The 24,877-nt window shown below is 44.6% G+C and overlaps 3 protein-coding genes across 7 annotated transcripts in view; 1 reads left to right on the top strand and 2 right to left on the bottom strand.

The window, feature by feature from the left end:
• ankrd44 (ankyrin repeat domain 44) overlaps positions 1–2,451 on the bottom strand; it is a 32,937-nt gene extending 30,486 nt beyond the window's left edge. The window contains 1 exon segment of the mRNA XM_048994041.1: positions 1,946–2,451. Within this exon segment, the coding sequence (XP_048849998.1) occupies positions 1,946–1,972 (27 nt within the window). The 5' untranslated portion in view covers positions 1,973–2,451.
• A 1,992-nt stretch (positions 2,452–4,443) lies between these two features.
• Positions 4,444–17,072, bottom strand: sf3b1 (splicing factor 3b, subunit 1). Of its 5 annotated transcripts, XM_049023321.1 has the most exons (25): positions 16,933–17,072; positions 15,841–16,013; positions 15,625–15,726; positions 15,360–15,474; positions 12,294–12,373; positions 11,996–12,187; positions 11,492–11,732; positions 11,056–11,268; positions 10,813–10,934; positions 10,520–10,717; positions 10,310–10,411; positions 10,026–10,205; positions 9,777–9,863; positions 9,244–9,514; positions 8,875–9,020; positions 8,611–8,757; positions 8,406–8,531; positions 8,063–8,284; positions 7,691–7,873; positions 7,306–7,417; positions 7,085–7,205; positions 6,863–6,994; positions 6,387–6,659; positions 5,865–6,081; positions 4,444–5,110 (listed from the first exon to the last, which is right to left on the bottom strand). In XM_049023321.1, exons 1-25 carry the CDS (start codon positions 16,958–16,960, stop codon positions 4,952–4,954), a joined length of 3,942 nt encoding a protein of 1,313 aa, XP_048879278.1. In that variant the 5' UTR covers positions 16,961–17,072; the 3' UTR covers positions 4,444–4,951. The 5 variants fall into 5 exon arrangements, 4 of the variants coding, with proteins under 4 accessions (XP_048879278.1, XP_048879290.1, XP_048879283.1 ...); XM_049023333.1 differs by lacking the exons at positions 15,625–15,726; positions 15,841–16,013; positions 16,933–17,072 and adding an exon at positions 12,700–12,752 and having other exon boundaries at positions 15,360–15,374; XM_049023326.1 differs by lacking the exons at positions 15,360–15,474; positions 15,625–15,726; positions 15,841–16,013; positions 16,933–17,072 and adding an exon at positions 12,700–13,082.
• A 597-nt stretch (positions 17,073–17,669) lies between these two features.
• On the top strand, positions 17,670–24,774 carry coq10b (coenzyme Q10B). Its single transcript, XM_049023369.1, has 5 exons — positions 17,670–17,892; positions 20,528–20,680; positions 22,754–22,946; positions 23,061–23,162; positions 23,429–24,774. Exons 1-5 carry the CDS (start codon positions 17,792–17,794, stop codon positions 23,594–23,596), a joined length of 717 nt encoding a protein of 238 aa, XP_048879326.1. The 5' UTR covers positions 17,670–17,791; the 3' UTR covers positions 23,597–24,774.
• Positions 24,775–24,877: the final 103 nt, after the last annotated feature.

Genomic DNA, 24,877 nt, shown 5'->3' with positions numbered 1-24,877 from the left:
ATCTGTCATTCCAGAAAAACAACTCTAACAACATGCAAAAAAACCACACACATGCACAATACAAAACAAGGTGTGTGCATCACTGACTCTCATACACAACATTCAAAGGAGGCGATCCAGTGCAAGCTAAGCTCCCCAAGGAGGGCCGAGAGAGAGAGAGAGAGAGAGGGAGGGACAGGGGGAGAGAGAGAGTGAGAGAGAGAGGATGTGAAGAACTTCCTGTGCATTTCCTTCTTGGGCAGTGAGGCTAAATGGGTCTGTAGCAGTGAGCATGCTCTGCTTTACAAGCACATGAAATTTCTACACTTCCTGTCCTGGGCTGAAAAGAAGAAATGGTGCAACACATTGCTGGAGATGCAGCACAGACAGGGCTACAAGCTGCACGCGCCTTCACTACGGGAAAATGTCACACGAGGCGCGAATCACCACAGCCTCTTGGTCACGCAGCTGCACGGCATGTCATGCTGCTTATAACCTTTTCTCATGATCCCTGACCTGACAGCCAGGCTGCACTTCCTGTGACGCGTTTGCAGGTCCCCTCAGCCTTACGCGGGGCGAAAGTCTCCAATCCACAGTGACATTTACAGCAGGAAGGGAAGCTCACAGACAAGCCCAATCCTGCCAGAGGAGGGTCTGCGGACGGTGGGGTTCAAGGCCTCAGAAACAGCCAGGGAGTGACAGATGGAAGGAGCGTCAGCAGAGGAATGACAGACATGATGGGGGCTGCTTGGATACTTCTCACCAAACACTGATGGGAGATGAGGACATCTTAACCAACCCAGCCTAGAAATCCTCACATAGGTGCATAATATATGCAATCTACACTAACACCGTTCACTAAGCCATTCTTAACCAGGTCTACTGTCCTATTTCAGACAAATGTGATGTCACCATGTATATTCTGTAAAATGATCCTGTATGGAGGATTATCAGTATGATAGAATTTTAATAAACTGAACTGGTACAACAACAACAACTATTAAGTCCGTCCATCCATTCATCTATTTTCTGAAACTCCTATTCACATTTGTTGGAGGTCTGGAGCCTATGGGTATACAGCAATTAAGCATGATGTGAAAGTAGGAGGTTTAAGCCAAGAATCGGTGTGGAGAAGTCTGCAGGTCGGACGGTCGGCTGGGTTAGGTCTGTGATGGGCGTTTTGTCGAAGTTGATGAGATGAGGAAGTTACTGGGTTTACTCGATCTGTCACGGCCCATCCTCTGCACGCATTCCACTAACATTCCTCCATCTTACTGTCTTTTCATCATGATGAATAAACTTTGACAAACACAGAAAACTTTTACTAAAATAATAAATAATCGACGTTAAACTGTCTTAACTGCCAGCAAACGCGTTCCCCAGCTTCGACTTTTCAAAGTGGAAGTTGAAGCACGTTTTTGCATCATGAGTGAAAAGACTGACATTCAGTCTTAATCACTGGATAAACCATCCCTCGACATATTCAGATTATCCAGTTAAACAAATGACGTAGATAAAATATGACTCCACAGCAAAAAAACAACAAAAAAAAACTGCAATATTCTGGACAAAGTTGAAAACATCTAAAAAGTAAGATGACACTGTGAAATATTAATATTAATAGCAAAAATTACATGCGAAGTTAACTAGGCAAAAAACAATGCAAAACCCTAACCACCCTATCGTAAGAAAAAAAAATCACGAAGTAGGAAATACGACTATACTTATGGCAAAAACAGCAAGCAAAGGCACAAGACAGCACGGGCTTTGCAGCTTGTATTAATATATGTGACAGTCCAAAAATAGCGGTCCGCGACGAGTGCGCGCAAGAAAAACAAGCACATTTCCTACCAAATGGACAACTTATTAAACTGCATCGAGTATTTTTGATCTAATGCCAAACACTGAAAGAGATTACGGTATTGAAAAGAGATTTCCTTATTTAATTCAGAATCACAAACCTTACCTGATCGACGAGTTTGAGAACAGCCATATCAGCTTAGGAGGCGCATCCAGGCTCGCAGCGCTAATTCTCGCAAACACTCTTTTTATTCGTATTATTACAATGCGAGTTGCATGCAGCTTGCCGCTCCTCGCCGATCCGCGGCGAATGACCAGGGCCCGGGCTGTGTCCTCTGATTCAGCCGGTTCTCCAGATGCTATCTGAGGCAGCCCAGATTCAGCGCAGCGGCAGCCGCTGTACGCAGAGCCGAACGGGAGGAAGGGAGGCAGGGCAGGCGGCTCCGGCTGCTGTAAACACTCCGCATTTAGCTAATTACTCAGGCTGCCTTTCGCGTTTTGCCATATAATCACGTATACACCGGCGCCCTATCACTCACGGCCGTCTAAGCACTCTTAGGCATGTACGATAATGCGAGAATGCCGATACTTGCAGAGCATACAGGAAGTTAAAGCAGCCCTCTCCTCCTCTGCTGCGCTACACGGGCTCGTCGTCGACTGTCAGCGCCCGCTACGCTCCAAATGCCGCTACACTGCCTCCCCCTTGTGGTCTCATACCGGTATAACATCCACAATGACTACGTTCGTCGTCACTTTTGTCCAAGGCAGGTCGTTTATATGGAGATTGCGTCGTTATGACTAGGTAATTACATTTTCATTTCCACGCAATAGTCTTCAGTTCTGTCATTATAAGATGATTGTAGGTAACAGAAATAGGTGTGTTTTCCGTATCCAAACCAGGGTAATTTGCATCATGGCACTGACATATACCCACGAACTGCTGCGCTGTTAGGAAGAGGTTGCAGGCTGTTAGGCACTTTCATGAGCTGACCCTGTGCGATATATTTTGTATGGATGATTTTGTAATTATCAGCTCACGGCTTGTCTAGTTTCTCTGTTTTTAGGCAAAGACAGAGGCAGATGTGCTGTGTCCCTCTGCCATTGTATTTCCTTCATTATTAACCTCTGTATTTGGAGCATTTGTTTGCCAGTTTCACGAAGATGCCTTTGGGCACAGAGTGATTTCCTGTGAGTAGTCTGAGACACACTCCAGTTTCAAGCCCCGCCTCCACAGAAGCTGTCCAGTCTTGGTGTGATCTTCTGAAAGCCCATTCACTGAAAGAAAACCATTCTAATTTGCACTCCACCCACTCTATGGCTGTCACTTCCTGCACTGTCTTAAAAACATACTCCTTGAGGAGCTCTTAGTGCGACCTCTGGCAGGACTCCTAATGGACCTCGGACCAGCTCTCCTGTAGCACTGAAGCAATGGCCTCCACAGACATATACACACACAGATTCACCATCAAAACTGGGTCAATGCGTGTGACTTTCTGCTGAGCAGCGGAAAATCAAGATGAATGGATCTTTGCAGAAGGCAACTTTCCACTGTTAGGGGGAAGACGGGGATGAAAGACCCTTCTTGGCTTATTCAGTTGTGGTGGAGACTCGTCTTGGTGGAACTGGCAGAGCCGGCACTGTACGACATTCCAGAAATTCAAGTGGCTTTGGCGTATTCCTGCTTGGTTCGTGGAAGCAGAGGGAGGGAAACAGGCAGCCCTGGCTAACAGAGCCAAATTTATTTCCTGCTTCTACCAAGTCATGAAGCTGAAATGAAACCAGTAGACTTCCTCCACCCTTCGCAGCATGATTCAGACCACTTCTGGCCTCAGTGACTTCCCTTTTGCAACAGCTGCGCAGGACAGGTTTGGATGGCATGTCACTCGCGCTTCCTGTCGTGCTGATAGAAATCTGGACTCTGTGCGTCTTTGTTTCTCGTGGTAGAGGCAGGTGTTTGCCCGCTTCCTCTTAAGCGACAGCGCGGCTTTAACTGCTGCAAGTGCAGCCTGTAGCCCAGAAGCCATAAAGGCTCAAGGAACCCAGAATGGTCTCTTCAGCCGAAGCCAATCATCTCTAGAAATACCTTTGTTAGCTTTTCTATAAATAACTAATACCCATGAAGATGTGCATAAGCAAAAAGTCATGAAAGTAAACATGATAAGCCCCGAGGCAGTTTCAAGCTTTCCCTCAGCTGGGAGGCCTTGTAGCAAACTGCACCTCCATCACACCAGTTGGACCCTAGAGGGCTGGGCCAACAAAACAAAGATCACTTCTACACTTCACCTGCATTCAGAAGACATAATAAAAGGTAAGGGAGGGATTTTCCAGTGCCCAAGACAACCAGCACTGCCATGAGGAATACATTTCAGAAATGACCCGTATACTTTCTTTAAATAAAATGAAACTTCTATAATTTGTGAATATAACTGGCAGATAAGGGAGCGCAAATGACGGCAAGAAGTCAGATTCTTGTAAGTTGGGAAAAATTTTTTAATGGAATAGGTCTGGTAATACTTAGAACAGGAAGTGATCAAAGCCATCAAATGACTAAATTATGAAGTTTGGAGTCTGTAATTTGGACCTGATAGAGCACAAGCAGAGCACACCACTGAGAATTTAGTCCATCAAAGTCATTTGTGGGGGCTTGAAAGAGACAGGCAGACATTTTATACACAAACGTTTATTTCAAATAAAGAAATATCTCAATTAAGAACAGAGAAAGGAAGGCTGGGCCCCAGGATGAACTCCCTTGAAAGGCTGCTAAACTAGGACAGTAATATTTAAGGTTATAACAACATCTCACTGACCATTTCTAAAGAGGCCATGACCCCTCTGTCATTTTTCAAACAAAAAAAGTTTTAAAACTGAAGTTACTGAATCAGTTGTTTCATTGGAGTTTAAATGTCTTAATAAAAACAATGCTTGCTGCCAGCGTGGCTGATTGGTCTCTCACTATCAGACACATACAACTAAACAGAATGAATCCTGTGTACGTGTGTGTACGTGTGTGTACGTGTGTGTACGTGTGTGTACGTGTGTGTACGTGTGTGTACGTGTGTGTACGTGTGTGTACGTGTGTGTACGTGTGTGTACGTGTGTGTACGTGTGTGTACGTAAAGTCCTGTTCCCTAAGAGGCAGTACACATGAATGGAGGGACAGAGTAACAAGACTCTATAAGAAGTACTCCAGCTCGTAGCGAATGAAAGGGTTCTTCTCGTCGTTGTAGATGTGCGGATAGTGAGCGATCAGAGCATCCTGAGATCCAATGTAGATGGAGTTGTAGATCTTCCAGTACACATCACGTACCTTCCTGGCTGGGTGGAACAGGCCCTGGGTAAGAGTGAGGGGGAAAGAGAGCAGCCAGACATTAGCCTCCATGAACAGCATCCCTGACAAATTCCTCGCTTTCCTGGAGGGTTAAAGTATTATTCAGCTCTATTAAAGCATGAGTAACCCACCAGTGAAGAAGCAAAATCCCAGTGGCCTAGATCTTAATTACCCTTCAGAATGAATACCAGTATTTAGTATCCATTAGTGGTGCTGGGCTGTATGACCAAAATTTGTATCACTGTACTTAAAATTCCTCCAGTTTCACAGTATATCAGTTCCACCCCCCAAGTTTCTTACCACTACAGCCATTGTTCGCATCAATAAAATGTTCAATGTTTTTAAAAAGGTTTAATTATAGAAAAATTGTTTACATGTAGTTTGACAGTATAACTGACATTTTGTATTAATGGATATTCAGCTCGCCGGCGACTTGATTTTTACCGTGCACTTGGCTCAGTAAGTGTTTCACTGACATGTTTTATTAGACGGATAATGTATATTTAGCCAGACAGCAACATTTATTGATTATAACTGTATATTTAGCTCCATGGAGATGTCTTATCGATTATTAACCATATATTTAGCCTGGTAATGTTTACTTAACTGGCATGATTTTAATTACCATGCTAAATCAATTAGGGATTTTGCTTTAAAACCAGTATAATTTCCTAGCACTATCTATTATAATATGTCTAAGTAATGCACCAAGCAAAATATCTACCGCCGTATTCAACACAATCTTAAGCCCACATACCTGCAGACAGTACTGTAGCATACGGCAGGGCCCAATGGCAACCCGGAGGCCCTCCAGAGCGCCCATCACTGCCTGGATGACGTGCGGCGACGTCTCAAACACGTTGGGCCACACGTAGTTGAGCAGGTGGTTGAGTGAGTCCTCGCACCCAAAGCCGTAAACGCCCAGGGACATGTGCTGGACAACGGCACTGGCTGTCTGCCGATGCACCAGGTCTCTGCAGACAGAAAACGAAGACATTGGGGGGGGGGGGAGTTACTCAAGACCCTCTTCGCAGGCTGATATGACCAGATCATCAATAGCACTAAGGAGTGCATTAGGAGGTAGATTAACAAAATATAGATAAATTTCATGCAAAATAAATCTTGACAGATAGTAAAACATTGTTTCTCAGCTCAGTCCGAGGACAGTCCGTGTTTTTGCTCCTCATGGGAGCTGGGAGGAAGCTAAAACATGGACCAAGAGTCCCCAAGGACTGGGCTGAGAAACACTGGACTAAACTAGCAGGGCTTGGTGGCTGACCTGTCCATGAGGGCATCTTCCAGAAGGGGGGTGACAGCATAGATATAATCCTTGCCCATTTCTCCGATGTACTCGAAGAGGAAAGAGAGGGACTTGAGCACGCCGTTCTGGACGTTGAGTTCAGGCACGCGGTACTCGTTCATGAGTGCAGGGAGCACGGTGAAAGGTGAGCAGGTCTCAGCTACAATAGCGATGGCCACTGTGGTACAGACACGGTTCTGACGTTCCTGCACCTTCAGGTTGTTCAGCAGGGTGGCCAGCACATCGTGAGGCCTGTGGAAGGGAGCGAGAAGATTTAACAAAAGAAAAAACAAAAATGTACCCAGTCATGTATACTGATTGAGGAATGAGTCAGAAAACAATTCACAACTCATAACCTTAGAGATCTTCACCAAGCAAGGAATTTAAAGCAGTTAATTTTGTGTTTCCATCTATATACAACACGCATAATTACATAACCACGTGTAGTTACAGACCCAATGGCCTTGGCGATGTAGCCGAAGGTGTTGACAGTGGCTCTCCGAATGGCTTTCTTGTGGGCCTTCAATAACTCCAGCAGCTCAAAGCAGATCCTCATCCATTCTCGAGCAGACACATATTCCGCACCCCTAGGAGGATGAGATGGCGATAATGTCAGTCCCCCGGTAACACCAAATAAATGCCAACGCTATCAAATGCGCCCAGTGCTCCACACTGACCTGTCAGCAATTCGGCCCACCAGGTCAATGCAGTTCTCTTGCACCTTCTCGTGCCTGTTCTTCAAGATGGGCGTCAGGCGGGGCAAAAGATCTTTGATGGGTGGGGTCATTTTATGCATGCCTGCAAAAAGACCACGTTTAGTCAAGTTCTGAATGGGGAGCAGCTTCAAGCAGGTGGAGCATTAGAAACAGGTTTACAAGCTTATTAACTTGAGTCATACCAATGACATTGACAATGGCCTTCAGGGCTCCCAAAATACTGCCCAGCACTTCAGGGTATTCCTCTCCCAGGTATTCATACAAGACCACACCCAAGTGACCCATTAGCTTCTCCTGCAAAGAGACCAAAGAAATGCTAGTCAGAAAAAGGCAGGGCAACTGGCTGTCTAGTTTGTGGCTTGAGCAGACAACTGGTATAACATTAACCAATGCAGACATAAGAGCATACATTGGTTAAACTTAGACCAAAACCTGCTTGCAAAACCATGCACAAGGTTTTTCTTTCGATATTCCTCATACGCTGGTCAGTTTCTCACATACTAAACATCTAACATGACCAACAACTCAAACGGGAACAGTTATGATGAACTGGAACGCAGCACTTACCTCTTGACAGGTCTTCATGACCACGGCAGTGCGAGATATAAGATCGGCCGCCTGCTGTCGCACCTTCGCGGATTTGTTGTTGAGGCGCCACAGGACTGTACCGCAGATCTGAGGCAAATAGGGCTTCACCCGCTTCCCAAGGGCATTGACCACTGTGCCAAAGCCATTCAGCATCACAGAGTCCTGAAAGAAAGTTTGATCTATGTCAAGGGGTTTTCCTGATATTTACAGCCAATAGCAAAACACAAATTCTAAAAAAAGTCTAACCATATTTTCCAGACACACACACACCTTAAATACAAAACACATGACCTTATACATTGCCTGTGGGTTTCAAACAACCATAAACGTTAAAGATCCCACAGAACTCACCTCTGTGGTCTGTTCCTGGAAGGCATAGAGTATGCCATCAATGAGCTGTTCCTCAAGCTTATGGTCAATGTCTGCCGCACCTAGGTTACCCATGATCTTCTCAATGGTCTCCATGACCATCTTTCTGTACTGCTCCGCTTCATCTTTCAGATCGTCCACAATTCGGCAGATGATCTCTGCTGCGCCCACCTTGTTGGCCAGTTCCACAGTGGTATCCACCAGCTGGGGTAAAGACAAGACAGAGGTAAATATGCAAACTTCATTCACTTTGCAATAACACATATCCTCGAATATCCACTAGAATGAAAATCACTGTGACCAAAAAATCTTAAGATGACATTACCTGTCTGTAGTTGCGTCGATCCAGAGCCATCCTATGCTGCCAGAAGTGCTTGAAGAAAGGCGGCAGGATTTCAGTCTTAATGTAGTTGGCCTCGACACCATCAGTGCCACAGCACTGCTTCACCACCTAAGGAAACAAACAGACTTGTATGAATAACTCCAAATACAAATGTTTACCACAAAGACAACCATGCCGACTTACTGACCTTGAGTACAATCTTCTTCATTTCCTCATCGGGGGACTGGAACTCTCTGATGAGGATCAACATCACTTCCCTGGTGTAGTAGTTGGCATATTCAGCATCCATCAGGGGGATCAGATAACCAATGGCTTTCAAGAAGGCAGCCAGACCCTGCAGAAGGTTGTCCACATTCAGAAATTCTAGCAACATTTAGAAAAACTGTCCACTATGGTTTCACTAGAATACTCATGTAGCACTCTGGACATTTTCCCCAGACTCCTTACTCACCTTGCCTCTGTGTTGTCGAATACCCTTCCAGAGGGGTTTGAGCACAGAGTCGAATGACTCGATACCATAAGGAGTGGCAGCCTCAGCCAAAGCAGCGATGGCCAGGGCACTGATTGTGCGCACCTTCTGCTGCTCGTCCACCAGCCCTGCGAGAGAAGGCCAGAGTTAAGCGGCGTCGATCTCCAGAGCAACTAGAGAAGGTACCACATATCACGGCAACGGCTAGCTATACACATTCTACCTGTCGGGCACTACACAAATTTTACATAAAAGTACAAGCAACTTAGACATGCAGCTAGTTAACACGTGAAACTCAGACTTGTCTGCCAAGATTGACACGCCAAAGGGCATCATTAATGTTTCACTGACCATGCTCAATGATCTCCACCAAGCTACGCAGGTGAGGCAAGATAGCACAGCCCATGAGGATGGCAATCTGCTGCACGATCTTGATCCCGGTATGCCGCGCCTGCCAGGACTTCTTGCTCTTGCACACAGCCTTAAGGAAGGGCAGGAGGGATGGGATGCCCAAGGCGGAAGCCACCACTGCGAAGGCGCGAGCTGTTGTGTTCCTCACGTACTCATCCATGTTGTCGATATCGGGCCTCATGGTGGAGATCATGGTGGCCAAACCTGCCGCCTGAGAAGACAAGAGAAAGTGTATTTCAAGTTCTCTTAACTATAAAGAAAAAACTGCAAGCTCACAATAAAGGCTTCTACAAGCCGGTTTACAAAGCATTTTCACACAACACACACAAAATCAGAAGTTGCACATTTCTTCAAAAATTAAACCGTCCGTAGGAAGCACTACAGGTTTGAAAACCAATTTTTTTTTAATTGTTAGAAGATGAAATTAAAGCCACAACAGACATAAGTTTTGGTGTGGGTCACTATGTACTCACCTTGGCCAAGTTAGAGATGATTTCTCTGCCTTCCACTCTCGCATAGTAATCCTCATCGATCAACAGGGGCTCAATCACCACCAGGATCTAACCAAACATGCAGACATTCAGAAATTGAAGCAGAACAGACCAAAAGTACACATTACTGACTTTAATGCTACTTGTGGTTAGAACATTTAATCCTGCTCTCTTTATATGGTGACCCAATTTAGTTTACTGCTATACAGACAAAGTCCTAATCAAACTCACCTTGTGAACGTAGGGCCGGACCAAGTCATCCAGCTTGTACAGGATACGGTCAATGACCTTGACCAGCAGGTGACGCTCCTGATCCTCTAGGGTGGGCGACATGAGCAAGGGCAGGATCTGGTTGAAGAGGGGTCCTGCCCCAAACTCGCGAGCCTTGTCGGTGATCTGACGAAGAGCAGCCTGAAAGGGGCCAAGGCAGCAGGGGATGTGAAATGTAAATGATGTCAATCACCCAGAAGAGACGCAGCACAGAAAAATCGTCATGGTGATGGAGCACTTCTCACTTTTCTCATGGGAGGAGTACCATTCTTGATCTTCAGCAGAAGCTTCATGATTTTACGCTCCTTCTGTTCCTCTGGGCTTAAAGTAGACTCGTCCACTTCCACCTAAACCCCACCATATGCAAATGAGTCAGTGTGACAGAACCAGCAGCATTTACCCATTGGAATCATGCAGTCAGGACCCAGGAATCAGAAATGTATATACACACTCACCAGCAACTTGTCAAAATACTGGATGTCATCGGGTTTGAGGAAGGGGAGGTTCCCAGAAGGCTGGTCATTGACCGATTTCAGGCTGCGATCTTCAGTCTGCATGTGGAAACCAGTCATGCCTCCAATGGGGGTTGGAGTGGCAGTCAGCTTGCGGGCTGGAGTGCGGATGGGTACATAACCTGCCGGGGGCGGCAACACCTACGAGAGCAAGAGGCAGGTTACCCTAAAGCATCGCCCTGTATGTCACTGTCAACGCAACCCCAGAGTCCAGTCAACCGGTACCAGAACCCTACCTTGTAACCTTCTGGGAACATGGCATCCAGCTCCTCATCAGTAAGTGGCCGGTTCCTTTCATCAATCTCTCTCTCCCAGCGCCAGGCCTGCAGCTGCTCTGGCGTCATGCTCATAAGGTGCCCTGAGGACAGACTGCCTTTTAAACTGCTGAATCCACAACCAACTTCAGAAATATGACACCGGATGCACAGAACAAGCTTCAAAGTGGACAGGAAAACAACCCGAGGCAGCCTTCTCCTTACCAGGTGTGGGGGTGGCCATGTTCATCGCTGGGGTCCCAATGGGAGTCTTCCCTGGAGTTAGGAGGGGGGTGGAGGAGCCCATCTGGCTGGCAGGGGTCTCATCCCAGCGGGACTTCCTTTTGCTGGCACCAGGGGTGGGGGTTTCCCCGACAGACTCATCGCCGCGGTCAGTGCGGGGGGTCTCAGCCCAGCCGCTGCCATGGCCAGGGGTCTCTGAATTTGGGGGGGGAGGGGTATCACTACAATCACTACAGCTCAGCAGCCAGACCTTGGGGGACAGCTAACAGTTTTGCCACATATATTAAGAAGTTAGCTTTTAATTTAATAAAATCACAGAAGGTTTAAGGGGTGAAGTATCAAGAATCGATGTATTCGATAAACAGGACAAAGGTTACCAAACGTCAGCGCCGCCTTTTGGGCCAGCCCTCGCACATACCCCTCTCCGTCTTTGGAGTCTCGTCCCAGCGGTTCTTCCTCACACTGGAGGTGGCTCCCCCGTGGCCCGGCGTGGCATGCCCGGGTGTGTCCCCACGGCCCGGCGTGGCGGCTCCGGCCGGCGTGTGGCTGGGCGTGGGCTCCCACATGCGTGAGCTGGGTGTGGCCCCGGGAGTCTCGCTGCCCCTGGGCCGGCCGGGCGTCTCGTCCCAGCGGCTGTTTGAGGGGGTGTGGCCTGGAGTCTGAAGGACATGGAGCAGCTCAGGTCATTAACCACACTGACATACCTCAGGCTCTTCACATATCATAACATGACATGTCATGACACATTCCAAAAATATATTCTGCTGCATTAGAAAACTCTTACATGCATAAGTTTTCCACCCTATTTCAACTTTAATCACAATTCAGTGCAGCAAACAGCTGCCTGCAACACCCTCCGAGTATTTCAGATATACGAGCACATCAACCTGCACTCTGCAAGCAGCTGAAGATACCACCTCACCTCTGAAGCGGCATCAGCCTGGTCCCAGCTGGACACCTTCTTGGGCGTGGAGTTGCTGGGCGTCTGGTCGGCAGTCTGGTCCCAGCGTCGCTTCCGCTTGACTGCGTTGGCGGCCTGTGAGGCTGTGGAGCCGTTGACAACTTTCAGGTCCCCGGATTTGGCCTTTTCTGCCAGCTGCTGGCGGATCTCTTTCTGCAAGGTGGACACAGGCATGCAGTGAGAATGAGGTGCAGGCAGCGCCACCTGCAGGCACCGCCGTGCACGGGCCACAGGCACAGGTGCAGGCAAACACACTTACCTCCTCTTTGGTGAGGTGCTGCTCCCTCATGACGTCCATGTACGTCCGGGCCTGTACCTTGGGGTCTGGCGTTTTGCCTCCTGCGTGAAAAGAGCACCAACAAAAAACGAGACTGTCAGCGGCAAAAACCTCCCGTCCTACACACAAGCACAACACAGCCAGCTAGCCCTGAACTTCCACCTAAATCAAATGCTTATGGGGGGTCACACCCTTAAAACTTACTGTGTTTTTTTTTTTTTTTTTTTAAGATAACAGCCCTATGTACAACTTGAACAAAACAATCCTCATTTAACAACATAACTCTAACAGGCAGATACAAGAGAAACAGCTGAGGTTTGTAAGAGATAAGGAGGGTAAAGCCATCACTGATGCTGGAGTCCTGGGCTGTGCTCTCCAGAATACGTACACTCTCTGTGCCAGGGTCCTTCTGCAGTCGACTTCAACCGGCAGAAAAGAAGCCTAGAAAATTCTCTTTACCATTAGTAACACTTTGGAAAAGGGTTTGAACTCACACACAAAGCATACCACCTGCTTTTACGTTACTTAGAGAAAATAATCCTCATTGTACTCTAATCTTGGAAATTCTTAACTGCTGGAGTCACTCGTCAAAAAATTTTGATATTTTAAGATCCTGCTATAAGCTTTGGTTTTTCACTTTGTGACAATACTCAAATTTTTTAAATGCTATCCAGATACGGGATACCATAAAGACCAGGTCTCAGAGACCCTTATTAGTAAGGGCTCCCTTTGGACAATGTCCATGTTAATTTTGGCCCTCCACCCCCAACCCCCCCCCCCCACCCCCCGCAAAAAAAAGACTCCAGAAACTGGGAATTTAACAATGAGTCAAACTAATTTTTCAAATTCCCATGTCTTTGACTAGCCTAACTCCATTAAAAAGCTGAAAGTGGACTGAGGACCAGGAGTACTGAGGATTGTTAAGACCCAGGTGGTTTTAGGAGGCCCCTAACACGCCTTCACAACCAGCCGGCCCATCGGGGCCCAGGGGCCTGACATAACTGACAACGCTTGCTTCTGATTGTTTCACCATAACCTACACAGGATGTGTTGCTGCACTCTTATGAGAATGCAGACAGGACTGGCATAGCAGTACTGCTGTAGGAGAGAAATTAAGGACAGTTAGTATGGGCCTGTGGAATCGCGGTACACAGATTTTTTATATATATTTCCATTTTAAAATGTAGCTAAAATGGAAATATATTTACACACAACTCTTGCTTGTATAACAGATCCTGGATAACTACTTGGATTTGACTACATGCAGTTTAGGTAGATCTCAAAAGAAACCTGAATGGGGTTTTCTGTCACACTTCTCTAACCTGAGCAAAGTTTCTCTAATAAAAATTCAGTGTCCTCCAGGTCATGAGGCCACGTATGCAAACACTTAGCAAAGTAGTTATGAAACTGACAAGCACAACTAGTTTCTGAAGCAGTCTTACAAGACCATGGTCCCAAAAACTTCTTGGGAACCTTAAGACTGTGGCTGGGGAAATGGTCTTACATAATGCTTTTATACTAAGGACTTACAGAAGTCAGAGAGGAACAGTCCAGTAGTCTGTCGTACCACTGAAAGGGTACAGAAGCACCCGGGCACAGTATTTAATGAAGCTCCCTGAATCACTTCAGTGGGCTGGTCGGGACAGTTCCCTTGATGCTCAAAGAGACACTAGTAGTTGACAGTCTATCACCATTTCCCCACGTCTTCGCCCAATAAACCAAACAGAGCCAATGGCTTTGAAAGATCCTGCAAATAAACGACTATTAAACTAAGGGCTGAAATCACTGCAGTTGCTGCAGTCAAATGTTGCAAGCCAAAGCTGGGTCTGGAACATCAAAAGTTCGTGAAACCCCAAATTCCTCTCCACTAAGGACAGAAATGCCTAGTGGGAAAATCCCTAAACAGTGACAGTTGTAGCCAGTCACATGAAAACCTACAGAATAATTCCAATACTAATTCACCCTAAGGCCTGTTTGCATGATATTTGAAATAGGCCTTCAAAAATAAATAAACCTTGCAAGGATGTCAATATTCCTGGGTATGACAAGTTTCCCCCTGAATCACTGCTAAATAACCCCACCCTTTCCATAATGCACAAGAACAGAGTAAGCAGCCTCACTCCCCTACAACGAATGCTTCTCAAAAGACTAACAGACACAGGACTGTGTCTGAGCATAATGTATTTTAAGATTATATTTCAATAAGGGATCACTCAAGATGCCATCACAGCAGATGCTGCACCAGCATAGCTAACCTTGTTGGGCCACTAGCTGATTTTTGTGGTGTTGCAAAGAACCAGTACATTTCTAGCTTATGATTACCTGGCCTATACATGCTGCCAGAAAGCAGATTCCCACAGCCTGAGTGCCATAGAGTGCAAATCAAACAAACACTTTTCATGTGCTGAAATACTTACATTTGTACCATTTCTGAAATTCAGTTACCAGGCATTAAAAGTACATGGATATGAGATGTGTCCATTAACCCTTTGAAGCACATACGAAGCCCTCTGCAACCCATGTTCTGCAGGGTAAACTGCACAATACAGAAATACCCAACTATATCCCTCTGAAAAGCATGGATCCCCGACATGACAACCTGCTTAATACAAAAATTCTTCTCTCTGAAAAACACATGTGGTGTGGATTGCACATTAACAAAATAACACTTAGGCAGTAAAATTTGTGTTTCAAAAACTCCTGATGCTGAAATTAATGATTTATTAATGACTCGGCGTACTAGGTTGACATTAAGCAGCACACTAATTTGATTTGGGGCCAAGTTCCTCTGCCTGGCGTGGGAAACGGGGATTGGGAGCTGGATGGCAGTAAATCAAGGAGAATTTGTGCTGACATTTGAGAGTTTTCAGTTTTTGAGAGGATGCTAAGAGAGGGAACTGTTTGGTGTGCAATAAGACACATAGTGTTCAAAGGATTAAAAGCCACACAGGCTGGACAGGAGGCATACAACCGGGGACAAATAACCAGGGGTGTAGTGTTTCTCATGGGAGGAGGGAGCGATAAGAGGGATGGAGGGCCAGAATTTACCATCTGCAAATGGGTCGAGCCGCTCAGGAGAGATGATCATCTGTCGCCGACGAGCTTTGTACTCATCTTCCCGGTCAGCAATCTTCTGAGGACGGTGCTCAGCAAACGGATCATACTGAAGGAGGAACATGATCAGGACATAGATGAAACAGGTGGGAAATTACTAACAGGCCGTTACCGATATAGTCCAGACAGACAAAAACTGTAGCTAACAAGAACTTAAGAGAACGAGTTCAGGTAAGCTGATAAATATAGAGTTACTTACCTGTTCATCTGACTGGGGAATAGCATTGAGTATAGCGACTGGAGCATGATACCCTGGTTTCTTCTGTCCCAGAAGACTAGTGGAAGAGTCTTCCTCATCATCCTGGAAGAAAGAGGGAGAGTTCAGTCAAGCCCAAATTATTTTTCGGATAAGAAATTTAGGAGAACTAAAAAACAAAAAAAAAAAAACAAAAAAAAAAACATGGGATTTACTTACATCCTCCTGCTCATTGGCTGCGATAGAGGTGACATATCCAGCAAAGCGGCTGTCGCTCCCCCCATAGATCTCCTGGTCATAGTAACCAGTGGACTCCAGGCTCACACCCTGATCTCCCTCCTCCAACAGGGCAGCCTTCATCCCCTGGATCTCCAGGATCTGGGCCTCAATGTCTGGATGGAAAAAAGGGTTGAGCTCACTGAAATTACCATATAAAATGAAAATCAAAAACTATTCGACATACTGTAAAAATGTAAAAAGGAAATTGCAATTAACACAGTTATATAAAAAGCATTCATATTTCTCTCAGGGTTACAAAAATATAAAAACCATGTTAATGAACGAATAAGTACACATACCGGATGTCTTTGTGAAACGCAAGATATAGCGCTTCAGCGCCCCGCGCATTTAACCGTTTAAAATGCATGTAAAGATACTGTACTTCAATAATAACACACTACATAAATCACGTTTTGAAACTCATCAACCAGCAAGAGTAATACGAGGCATAAAAATCATGGCGTACGACGGCCTGTTTACAAGCAATTTACCTAGATGTAATCTGCAATAACAGCATACTGCGGAATTCTCCAATTTAATAAATATTCAACATGGGAATAAAATCAATACATAACCTTAAGCGGCCTCCTAAAACTATGCAGCTTCAGCAACAAAGACGATGATACTTGTTTTAGAAAAGAGCGATTTATCGTTTTTGGCAACTAAACTATGATTAACCGAAAAAACGTGACCAAAATCAATTTCGCAACAAATATAGTTAAATATTACCAACATAACCTAAACATCTTTAGTTAAAAAAGCGTAACACTGCCGAAACAATAAGAAATGTTTTTAGAACGTGCGCTTGAAGCATGCGACATTCGGTAAGGCCTACGCTTATGAAAATTCAACACTCGGGACGCCATTATCTTTTTCCGTCCTCGTTGCCATTTATCCTAACATCTCAAAAACCTCCATAACATACTTGATTCTATAACAAAAATATTAACAAATGCATTGTTTGTGCACAACGGAGCTATTACAAACGATATCAGAATTATATTAACATTTTTATAATATTATTTATCATACCTTCGTGAGTTTTGGCGATCTTCGCCATTTTCGTGCTATTGTGCGAGACTGTGCCGGAAGCCCGCGTGCTTGTATTTCCGTTTTAGACTCGACACAGCGGATTTGCGCGTGCGCGTGTTCTTAGTGACGTCTCTACTTAACGAAGACTATGTTGAGCATGTTGAGATGGCGCCCTAGGCTACCGCCTATGTCACGGAATGGGTTGATCGGCACTGCCAGGAAACCAGAGCAAGAGACTCTGAGTCCTAATGAGTGATTACATGCATAACTACGAAACTAGTCTTTAAAATTTCTATATTTTCTTCATTATGTAAAATGACATTTTGTCAATTTATCGATTTACGAAATTAATCCTATACAGCTGATATACGGTGTTGGACTCCAGCTTGAAAACCCTGACACTGAAAATGCAATAACACTGAAAATGACAGAATTGTATTTTATTCATAAAAGGAAGGAAAGAAAATACTTTGCGTCAAAACAGTTAAACATATGAAATAAAAGCAATAAGCGCATCTATTGATTATTTTATATGTAATACACATGGACATTTATCCATGGATATTTTAACTGTTTTGATGATGATGCACGCGTACTACCTTCAATACTATGTATTGAACTATGTAAAATACTATGTTTTTTTTTTTTTACACCACCAGCCCGCAACTCGTGACCAACGCAAATATGCGTGAGTCATTAGCGAAGCTCGCCGATGTTATGGGTGAATCCGCCAATGAAAAGCGGTCACATGACTGCGCTAGATCTGCGTTTTCCTGAAGTTGAACTCAGCGGCGATAGTAACGACTCTGTTCGTAACCGAAAGTAAGAATTAAGAAATTAACAGGCGGTGATAGAGAAGATGGCGAGAGGAAGCCGGAATTTAAGGAGAGCACTGGCTCAGTGTATTACCCAGTTACCAGTTACCGTTACCCGAGAGACACCTCGGAGGAATGCTATTAAGTAAGTGTGTTCGTATCTTTCACGAAGTTGGACGTAACTCAGAAAATAAAATTTCGTCGTGTCTACTTCCAAAGCATTATTCTTTTCTCCACGCCCAGGCTTTGTGTTTGCTTTACAGAGTCTCTGAATTGTTTGAAACATGGCGATACTTGCATATTTCCATCAAAGAGGTCTGCTTTTACTTTTACTTAAGCCTAGCGAAATGGCAGCATTGCGACTGGAGAATAGTTGTGTCATCAAACAATATGCAGGGCAGTAAATTTATCATGAAGTAGGCCAAGTAAGGTGTGGAATAATTTCACGATCGTGACTGATTTCTGCTTTTTGGATGTGTTTGATCAGCCGTGCTTGTTTAACTCCTCCGTAACATGTGATCCTTCTCCTTTTCATTAAAGAGCAATATCGGATTAAACGAGATGGCAGTGGTCCAAAACTTAGTCCTGTGAGTGTTATGTATGTAACTTATTGGGACTTGCCATTGACATCATAATGTGCAGGCAGTTCAGTGATTTTATTTCCTGCCTAAACTTAAGAACCATTAGAAAACATCTAAACTGGTGTAAAATTCGAAAAATTAATTTTCTGCATAGTTGTTTTGCACGACCGGCGTCCGTCCAGGGACTCCCTGTTTTTCCTTGGATAGGCTCCATCTCCATGCCACTTTCTTCCCCGTGATGCTGTCTGGAATAGCTGGCTGAAATGTTTCGTTTTCATTTGCCTGTTCCCTACTTGTCAGGTACAAATGATCAGGTCACATTTTTCCACTGGCCCAGAACATTTTGTGAACACCCTCACTGCACAGACAGATTCAGTGTCCTGTGTATGGGGGGTTGTACACCTGTTTTTAGTAGCTTCTGTGGTCATGCTTTCATATGAGCCCCCCGCCCCCAGAAATCCACTGTCACTTAAGAGGCAGATATGATGAGAATTACCTTTGTATTCGTTAGAGAACCGTCGTATTAACAGAGTTTCCAGGCCCAGTGTCCCAGAAGCTGAGCTTGTGAAAAAACTACTAACAGTGTTTCATTTTGTTTTGTGGGGGCTTGTAATAAACTAAAGAAATATATGGACGACAAATGGCAATTAGCTTTTTCTTATGTCGTTTCAACTCTGGCTGCTTTGATTGACACATGGGCCTGACCTTGGTTAAAAGCAAAAAGTGCTGTTTTTAAAATCTTCATTTTGGAGGAATGTGGGTTTGATAGCACATGACCATGAGCTACAGTTTTAGTGACTAGGCCAACACATGGGATTTGGCAAGCTTGATGTATCAGAATGTCAAGCTGATCAGAACTGGAACATTATTTTATTTTTCTTAGAATAGTTTAAGAGAAAAGAGAAAAATTCCTTAAAATTCCATGCCGCAACAGGTGTGAAATGTCCTGTGTCGATATGGCTGATATGACTTTGAATCGGACTGAAATCTGTTTTACATACTTTGTCCCTCTAGTACCTGGGAGTGTTTCACGAAGCAGGATTTTTCAGTTAACTGGTTTATCTTAAGCTGGAAGTCATGATTGTCCAATACTTCTAGCTTAAGTTAACCAAACTAACTGAGAAATCCTGCTTCGTAGAACACTCCCTTGATGCGATGGTCAGACATCCTCACCAATCCCACCACTCAAACATAAACATAAAATAAAAGCTTTTCTGCACGGGGTTCATGAAAACGCCTTTTACTATGGAGAACAGTTCCTTGGGACAGGGTCTGGAGGATGGAATTGGGCGAATGTGTTTTAGTAAGCTGCGGTCTGAGAGGTAGGTGAACCAGGCATGCAACACATTGTGTATCTGGCTCTCTAGCATAAACAACCCACAATAGTCAGACTACTGCTTACAAGCTCTTCCCTTTAACATGTACTGTAGAGAACACTTATTTCAAACTGTTCCCATTTAACTACAGGTGAAGAGAGGCACTTGTCCCAATACACAGTTGTTCAAGACATTATGTATTGCTTTGAGTATCGTGCTTGCTGTTGTGAATCCTTATGTTAAATATTTGTACACTTATTGGCTTGTAGTCTTTGGAGTGCATGTATGTATTTTTTACTAACTGGCAAATGGAAAGAGCACAGTAATGCTGACCTTCTGGACCACCTGCTTTTACTGTACACAGGGTTTGTAATGTGTCTGGTGTCCTTGAGCTGATGTCTTGGGTCACCTGCACGCATTTCGGTTATGAGACCTGAATGATCAATAGCTCTCAGATGGGAAGTGATGCTTGTGAAAGTTGTCCTGCTTTGTCTCCTTTGCTTCCTTTTTCATCTGTGTTTCTTGTTGCTCTTTGATAATATAATTTGAGCATTATAATGAGACACTTAGATGATTGTTTTTCCATTGTATATTTTGTGTAACAGTAATTCGGATTTATGAAATTATCGATACAGATCAGCAGTCTGTAATAGCTGGGACAGTTGAAGTTAAAACCTCAGTGGTTTCTGTTTACTTGCTTGGCTGACATGTTAACTACAGAAAATGCTTTCCAGTAATTTATAAAACTGGATATTTTACTTGAGGAATTTTGGTGAAGTGCCTTATTTAAAAGCTTAGCAGTTTGGCATCTTCCCAAACTTAGCCAAACAACCTGCTGGTTTCAAGCCCCCGCTTCTGATTCATTCTCTGTGTTTTGTACCAGACATCTGTCATCCTGTGGCATCCTAATGACCCGGGGTCTGCCTTTGCTGAGGGTGGCTCTGCGCCCCCCTTTGGCACCTCATACCCGCAGTCTCTTCAACTTGGCTGCATCTTTCAATAAAAGGAAGGAGTACAGTGAGCGGAGGATCATTGGGTGAGTTCTGCACACGGCATGGTGCTGCCTGTGACCAGGGCCCGGATAACTGGCTGACAGCACTGTGTTTCTCTCTGTGTTCAGGGCGTGCTGTAGTCTGGAACGGAGCCTGAGCACATTGCAATAATACAGTGGTGTAAAATATGTACGAGCTGAGAGATTTCAGGATGCTTAAGGTTATTGATGAGAAGCAGCATCTTTACTAAATTCTTATCCACTACGTCTCTCCAAACTTTATTCATTATTACACACAATTAAGTAAAATTCTAGAATGTTAAATGTGGATTTTAAATCACTGTTGGAGTTTTCTTTTTTTAAAACAGTAGAATGTGGCAGTTAGGGACTCTCTAAGTTTATGTAAATCAAACATACAGAAAATATAGCAAAACCAAAGGTCTTTCACAAAGCATTCATCCATCCATCCATCCATCCATTTTCTGAAACTGCTTGTTCCATTCAGGATTGCGGGGGGCCCGGAGCCTATCCCGGAGGCTACGGGTGCAAGGAAAGGATGGGGTGCCAACCTGTCACAGAGCACACTCACTCACCAGTCACTTACAAATGCACACCTATGGGCAATTTGGTCACTCTAGTTAGCCTTAGCATGTTTTTGGACCATGGGGGAAAACCTGGAGTTTCCAGAGGAAACCCCACGACGACATGGGGAGAACATGCAAACTCCACACACATGGTATCCTGGAAGAAACTCAAACCCAGGTCCCAGAGGTGTGAGGTTACAGTGCTAACCACTGCAGCAACCACTTAAAGTCAAATTAGAGTAACTCTTGCCTGACACTGTATGATTTCAAAATACAGTACACTGCTCAAAAAAAATTAAAGGAACACTTTGAAAACGCATCAGATATCAATGGGGGAAAAAAATCATGCTGGATATCTATACTGATGTAGACTGGGTAATGTGTTAGGAATTACCCACATTGTTTGATAGAAATGAAATTATCAACCTACAGAGGGCTGAATTCAAAGACACCCCGAAAATCAAAGTGAAAAATGATACGGCAGGCTAGTCCATTTTGCCGAAATTTCATTACAGTAACTCAGAATCATACTCAGTAGTTTGTATGGCCCCCATGTGGTTGTATGCATGCCTGACAATGTCGGCAACGTTGTCTAGCCTGTAGAGGTCTGTGTGTCCCTCCATGGATATGCCTCCCCAGACCATCACTGACCCACCACCAAACTGGTCATGCTGACCAATGCTGCAGGCAGCATAACGTTCTCCACAGCATCTCCAGACATCTGTCACATGTGCTCAGGGTGAACCTGCTCTCATCTGTGAAAAGCACAGGGTGCCAGTGGCAGACCTGCAAATTCTGGTATTCTATGGCAAATGCCAATCGAGCTCCATGGTGCCGGGCAGTGAGCACAGGGCCCACTAGAGGACGTTGGGCCCTCAAGCCACCCTCATGAAGTCTGTCTCTGACCAAACAATCAGAATCATTCACACCAGTGGCCTGCTGGAGGTCATTTTGTAGGGCTCCAGCAGTGTTCATCCTGTTCCTCCTTGCACAAAGGAGCAGATACCGGTCCTGCTGATGGGTTCAGGACCTTCTACGGCCCTGTCCAGCTCTCCTTGAGTATCTGCCTGTCTCCTGGAATCTCCTTCATGCCCTTGAGACTGTGCTCGGAGACACAGCAAACTTTCTGGCAATGGCATGTATTGATGCGCCATCCTGGAGGAGTTGGACTACCTGTGCAACCTCTGTAGGGTCCAGATATCGTCTCATGCTAACAGTAGTAACACTGACCGTCGCCAAATGCAAAACTAGTGAAAAAACCGTCAGAAAAGATGAGAAGGGGAAAAATGCCAGTGGCCTCCACCTGTTAAACCATTCCTGTTTTGGGGGTCGTCTCATTGTTGCCCCTCTAGTTCACCTGGTGATAATTTCATTAACGCCAAAGTAGCTGAAACTGATTAACAACCCCCTCCGCTACTTAACTGACCAGATCAATATCCCAGAAGTTTATTAGACTTGATGCTATACTCTGATTAAAAAGTGTTCCTTAATTTTTTTTGAGCAGTGTATAACAGAGGCATCCTCTTGTTAACAGGTACTCCATGCAAGAGATGTATGATGTTGTGGCAGGAGTAGAGGATTACCTCCACTTTGTGCCATGGTGTAAGCACTCGGACGTGATATTCCGCCGGTCAGGCTTCTGCAAGGCCAAGCTGGAGGTTGGCTTCCCCCCACTTGTGGAGAGATATACCTCACTCGTCACTATGGTCCGCCCACATTTAGTCAAGGTAAGGTACTGTGATGAATTGCTCTGGTTGAGTTTTTTGGACACCCACGCGTGTCTATTATCTGTGAAACTGCTTTCAAGGATTTTTGGCCTCACCCGTCTTCCCTTCCCATAGGCCTCCTGTTCAGATGGAAAACTCTTCAGCCATCTGGAGACAGTGTGGCGCTTCAGCCCAGGACTCCCGGGCTACCCACGGACTTGTACCGTGGACTTTGCTGTAAGTGTCGAATACCTTTTCTATTTGGTAGGCATGTGCTGCCATAATGTTGGGCAGCTCATTGAAAGGTTGATTTAATGAGCATCTGCTGCTTTCTGTCTTCTGTTTTAATATCACTTTTTCTTTATGGAGGCATAAATAAGAGTATTAATTGTTACTTTTAATCATGATACAAACTGTGTAATGACCACCCCCCACATAACAGCCTCCCACTTTCTCAGTCCCTCTCATACGTTTGTGTGTTTTTTTTTTTTTTTTTGCTACAGATCTCCTTTGAATTCCGGTCCCTCCTACATTCTCAGCTGGCTACTGTCTTCTTTGATGAGGTTGTCAAGCAGATGGTGTCTGCCTTTGAGCGCCGGGCATATGAACTGTATGGTGCAGAAACCTGTATCCCCCGGGAACTGATGTTCCATGAGGTCCATCATACGTAGCCCCACCTGCCCGGCTCGAACTTTGGAAAAAGGGCTGAATCGAAAGGCGTGGAAGGTGGATGGAGACGGGGCTCCATATCCCCAAACCACCATACTGTTTTGGAGTATGGATCATTGCATTATTGAAGCTTTTAATTTTTTATTTTTTTTTTAAAGTCTTGTTCTATAGAGAATCATCAGCTAGGTATGATGATGATGGAAAAAAACCCTTTATTGTATCATTCTTGGATTCCTCGAAGCTGATGATACTGTAAGGCCACCTGATTGCAATCCTGGAACACTTTGCCCTTTTGGGCTATGGGGCATCAGTGCCATTCCTTCAGCTGCAGGTGAAACAGCACTCCAGTACTGTGCCTTGAATTCTGAGACCTTAAGTAGTGTGCCTAAAACATAAAAACTAACAGTGTTTTAAGAAATGCATGACAACGATATTCAAGCTTGATGGGATATTCCCGGCTAGGTTATGAAATGTTTTTTTTTTTTTTGATTGAGCTAAAGGGCATTGTGGAAATCTAAATATCGCTTTACATTTAAACACTTACATCACCGTAGTATAAATAAGCAAGCTAAAAGCAGGGAGATGTTTTAACAGTGTGACCAATAGGAAAGATAAGGGAAAGGATGTTGATCACAAATGGTTTGGATGATGTTTTGTGATACGGGAATGCATACCGTTTGTAACTGACAATGCCAGCTGAAGTAACAAATGCATTTTGGTAGCTATCTAGTTCAGGTCTTACCTTTATGTAATACCAGCTGATTCACAAGGGGGTTCAGTCTCCAATTCACTGCTCATTCTTCATTCCCGTGAAAAGGCTTACTGGTTTTCTTTAGTGTGCAATATCATTTTTGCCATTGCTCATACTCAACTCTCAGCTGAGGGTCCAAATGATGGATGTAGAATAAGTGTGTATGACACATATCAGCCCAAGTCTGTGGACCAACATGTCCTGTTTTGCACCCACTGCTGCGTGCTTTTTAATAGCAAATATATTTTAATATTCATGTTCTATTTGTATCATTATTTATGTAGTTTTAAAGTGTGTACATATGGTTTTAAAACGGGTGAGAGGTGAACAGTTTTTCATGCATGTCAAGGTGTTAAGTGTTTGTTATGGGTAAAGTCGAAGACTGCATGGCTTCAAGTATTTTTATACCATTAAAAGTCTCTGCCTGTTGTACTGGTCTGTATATAAATTACAAAAGCTTTGAATATTTAACTACATTTAGTTTCTCTGATGGTAGTATGATGTTCATCATGTGGTAAACCCTGTTGTGGCT

The sequence above is a fragment of the Brienomyrus brachyistius genome, chromosome 1 (genome assembly GCF_023856365.1).
Source record: "Brienomyrus brachyistius isolate T26 chromosome 1, BBRACH_0.4, whole genome shotgun sequence".
In the NCBI taxonomy this organism is placed as follows: domain Eukaryota; kingdom Metazoa; phylum Chordata; class Actinopteri; order Osteoglossiformes; family Mormyridae; genus Brienomyrus; species Brienomyrus brachyistius.
Note: the sequence above shows the minus strand (reverse complement) of the source record. Positions and strands in the feature narration are given on the sequence as shown.

What these genes read in the sequence shown, in the direction of transcription:
- sf3b1 (XM_049023321.1), bottom strand. Translation starts at nt 16,960, where the DNA reads ATGGCGAAGATCGCCAAAACTCACGAAG. An exon ending in AGGCTGATGCCGCTTCAGAG is followed by an intron (nt 11,733 to 11,995) that starts GTGAGGTGGTAT and finishes CATGTCCTTCAG; the next exon opens with ACTCCAGGCCACACCCCCTC. An exon ending in GGTGGAGATCATTGAGCATG is followed by an intron (nt 9,021 to 9,243) that starts GTCAGTGAAACA and finishes CTTCTCTCGCAG; the next exon opens with GGCTGGTGGACGAGCAGCAG.
- coq10b (XM_049023369.1), top strand. Translation starts at nt 17,792, where the DNA reads ATGGCGAGAGGAAGCCGGAATTTAAGGAGAGCACTGGCTCAGTGTATT. An exon ending in CCTCGGAGGAATGCTATTAA is followed by an intron (nt 17,893 to 20,527) that starts GTAAGTGTGTTC and finishes GTTTTGTACCAG; the next exon opens with ACATCTGTCATCCTGTGGCA. An exon ending in AGTGAGCGGAGGATCATTGG is followed by an intron (nt 20,681 to 22,753) that starts GTGAGTTCTGCA and finishes TCTTGTTAACAG; the next exon opens with GTACTCCATGCAAGAGATGT.